Raw genomic sequence first — 3823 nt, 5'->3', positions numbered from 1 at the left:
AGTCTCGAACTCTCGACTTCAGGTGATCCACCCGCCTCGGCCTCCCAAAGTGCTGGGATTACAATCATGAGCTACCACACCTGGCCCAGAGTCTTCTAAATGCAAAGGCCAAACTGCCCACCCTGACCCACAAAAGCAGTGGTGAATATCACAGAGAGGCCTCAGGGAGGTAGCAGCAGGACCTACCCTCTTCTGCTGTTTTCCTTCAAAGGGGCAGCCTCTTCTGGTTGCCCATAAATTTGTCTGATAAACCCGCAGGATTAAAGAACAAAAGAAACAGTAGTGATGGCTGCACTACAGCCATCCCACTAGGGGGAGCTGTGGAGTTAATACAGTTGGCACCTAGGTGGCTTCCTCAAAAGGCTGCAAGGGAAGAATTTCTAAGCAGCCTGACCTTAATCAGGCCTCTGTTCTCTATGTCAAGTTAATGTGCTTATACATGGCCCAGTCCTGAGGCCGTTTTGCCTGACACAGTGGGACCCACGTTTCTGGTCTCCCGGAAGTTGGTTCTAGTTGCCGATAATGAATACCCTTAGGGTTCAGTTGTCTTAAATTTGGGGTGAGAGACAAAATGCTTTACAAAATTCTCAATTTAGGACTCCCAGGGAGCTCTGAATAAATCAGTCCACCCTTGGTCTGTGCCCTCTACGAGCCAGTACCCTGCAGGGAAGGGGATAAGTGGTAAGGTTCAGGCATCCTGAACCCCAGACACAGCTAACAAAGTTTGTTAGACCTGGAACCCCTGTCTCTTGACTCCCAGACTAGCACTTTTATGCCCCCCCACACACACACTGCATAGCTCAATTCACATAGGCAATTTGTCCTGAGGCACAAGAAAGAGAGACATCTACACCCACCTGCTGGGGGAGTTGCTATTGTTATTTGCACCGAGTGCCCCTTAGGAGATCCCAGCAGGGTCACGTTCACCGCATAATCAGTCGTAGGATACAGATCCAAACACACTACAGGCGCTCGCTCCCACGTTGTGAAGTTAAACGATGTTGCGTGACAAAAGTTATCCAGATACCACCTCTGACCCAGAACGGTAAACTGCCATGAGATTAAAAGAAAGTGTTGCATTAAATTTTCCATTGGCTAACAGGTGCCTAGACTATTAGCAAAATGGAGTTAAAGCAAGAAAGTTCCTTTTATTTATCCTTGCCTACTTATAATTATTTTTAAGACAGTAGCAAGCTAACCGGAAGAAGGACTTTACAAAGCTACCTTACCTGTCCTCACAATCAGGTATAGGACCAAGCTTAAAATGCATTAACTACAATCTCAGATGAAGAAAATGTTAGTCTATTCTAAAATAATCCCTTGATTATCACCCAAATGAAAGAGATTACATTGGAGCTAATGGGCAAAATTATTTTTTTTTCTCCTTCCCGTCTGAATAGTTCTCTCTCTCTTTTCTGAGACAGGGGCTGGTTCTGTCACCCAGGCTGGAGTGCAGTGGCACAATCTTAGTTCACAGCAATCTCAAACTTCTGGACTGAAGTGATCCTCAGCTTCCCAAGTAGTTGGAACTACAGGCACGCGCCACCACACCTGGGTAATTATTGGATAATTATTTTTACAATTTATTTGAAGAGACAGAATCTTACTTTGTTGCCCAGGCTGGTCTCGAACTCTTGGCCTCAAGCAATCCTCCCACCTCAGCCTCCCAAAGTGCTGGGAATACAGGTGTGAGCCACTGCATCCAGCCAAAATTCTTTTAATTTCTTTTCATTGTAAGAAATCCATGGACAAGCCTCATAGAACAGTGTACTTAAACTAGGTGGGTTCCTTAATCCTGCCCATGGAGGGGAAAAAAAACAAAAACATATGGGGACCACCCCAGATTATGCATTCAAAGCAAATGCTATGGTACTTCACTGGATCCTTCCTATTAGACCTCTGGTAAAAGGGCTTTTGATCCGTGGAGTCATATCACACAAATCATCCTCTACGCACTGCCAGCTCCAGCAGGGAGTTATAAGGAAAAAACTTTCGTGAAGGTCCCATAAGTAATATGATCAGCCCTTGATCAGTTAGTGTGCATTAGCTGGTGGAGACATATGCTCAGTGTTGCCACCGTTGCTAGCACCATTGTCTATACCACCTGCAATCCCTCCTTATTCCCGTCACTCACTCACTCTTCTCTATCAATTTCCACAGTCATCCAAGACCCTGACACGTGGTTCATAAGGATTCTTCTCTCTCAAACTCTTTGAATTCTCTTGGATAACTTAAAGGTCCTTACAGGTAAACCATCAAATATTGGCCTCAGAGTTCTTAGAGCTCAATGCTATGAACTTCCTTCACTCCACCTCTGCCACCCATATCCATGACCACAACCTAGACTGTGCTATCGTCGGAGCTGCTCCCCCACGGTCTGGCAGTCCCCTATTCTTCTGAACCACTTACTAGTGAGGCATAATGTGTTCATGCATGTTTAGGCAATATGTCTATTCTCTTTAGCAAAACACTTTTAAATATTGACTTTTTTCCAGTCAATTTAAGAGTATTTCACATGTCATACAAATTAACCTTTATCTAACTTTTTTTTTTTTTTTTTTTGAGACAGAGTCTCGCTCTGTCTCTCAGGCTGGAGTGCAGTGGCACGATCTTGGCTCACTGCAGGCTCCACCTCCCAAGTTCATGCCATTCTCCTGCCTCAGCCTCCCGAGTAGCTGGGACTACAGGTGCCTGCCACCATGCCTGGCTAATTTTTTGTATTTTTAGTAGAGATGGGGTTTCACTGTGTTAGCCAGGATGGTCTCCATCTCCTGATCTCGTGATCCACCTGCCTCAGCCTCCCAAGGTGCTGGGATTACAGGCGTGAGCCACTGCGCCCTGTCAATTCCTACTTATTTTCTATGACTCAGTATAACAGTCTTTGCTTCTGGTTAAAAAAATTGTACCTGGGCCTGGCAAGTGGCTCACATCTGTAATCCCAGCACTTTGGGAGGCCAAGGCGGCTGGATCACTTGAAGTCAGGAGTTCGAGACCAGCCTGGCCAACATGACAAAACTCCATCTCTACTAAAACTACAAACATTAGCTGGGCATGGTGGCGCATGCCTGGAATTCCAGCTACTAGGGAGGCTGAGGCAGGAGAATTGCTTGAACCTGGGAGAGGGAGGTTGCAGTGAGCCAAGATCACACCACTGCACTTCAGCCTGGATGACAGAGCAAGACTCCATCTCAAAAAAAACAAAAAAATTGTACCTGGACACACACACACTTACAAATAAAATCTCTCTTTTTATACTTATTTACTCTTATTATTCCATTATTAATTTACTTTTTGTCAAAGCACTCATTATACCATATTGTAGTTGCCTGTTTACCTATATATTCTATTAGTTTGAATTGTAAACTTCCAGGTCCTAATACATGATATCCTTTTGGTAAATAGAATAAATTAATTAATTTTGACCTGGGCGCAGTGGCTCACACCTGTAATCCCAGCACCTCGGGAGGCCGAGGTGGATGGATCACTTGAGGTCAGGAGTTCGAGACCAGCCTAGCCAATATGGTGACACGATGTGTCTACTAAAAATACAAAAATCAGCAGGGCATAGTGGTGCACGCCTGTAATCCCAGCTACTTGAGAGGCTGAGGCACGAGAGTCGCTTGAATTTGGAAGGTGGAGGTCACAGTGAGCCAAGATTGCCCCACTGCACTCCAACCTGGGTAACAGAGCAAGACTCCGTCTCAAAAAAAAAAAAATTTTTTTTTGGCCAGGTGTGGTGGCTCACGCCTGTAATCCCAGCACTCTGGGAGGCCGAGGCGGGTGGATCACGAGGTCAGGAGATCGAGACCATCCTGGCTAACAC

The 3823-nt window shown here is 45.5% G+C and overlaps 1 protein-coding gene across 2 annotated transcripts in view; it reads right to left on the bottom strand.

Annotated features, from left to right (window-relative positions):
- Positions 1-3823, bottom strand: part of SUSD1 (sushi domain containing 1) — a 128807-nt gene that overhangs the window by 68774 nt on the left and 56210 nt on the right. For both annotated transcript variants that reach the window (XM_011992456.1, XM_011992458.1), the window contains exon 9: positions 858-1050. In XM_011992456.1, the coding sequence (XP_011847846.1) occupies positions 858-1050 (193 nt within the window). The remainder of the gene's footprint in view (positions 1-857; positions 1051-3823) is intronic.

The sequence above is a fragment of the Mandrillus leucophaeus genome, unplaced genomic scaffold, assembly GCF_000951045.1.
Source record: "Mandrillus leucophaeus isolate KB7577 unplaced genomic scaffold, Mleu.le_1.0 Scaffold410, whole genome shotgun sequence".
NCBI lineage: Eukaryota > Metazoa > Chordata > Mammalia > Primates > Cercopithecidae > Mandrillus > Mandrillus leucophaeus.
This window is presented reverse-complemented; position numbering and strand designations above follow the sequence as displayed.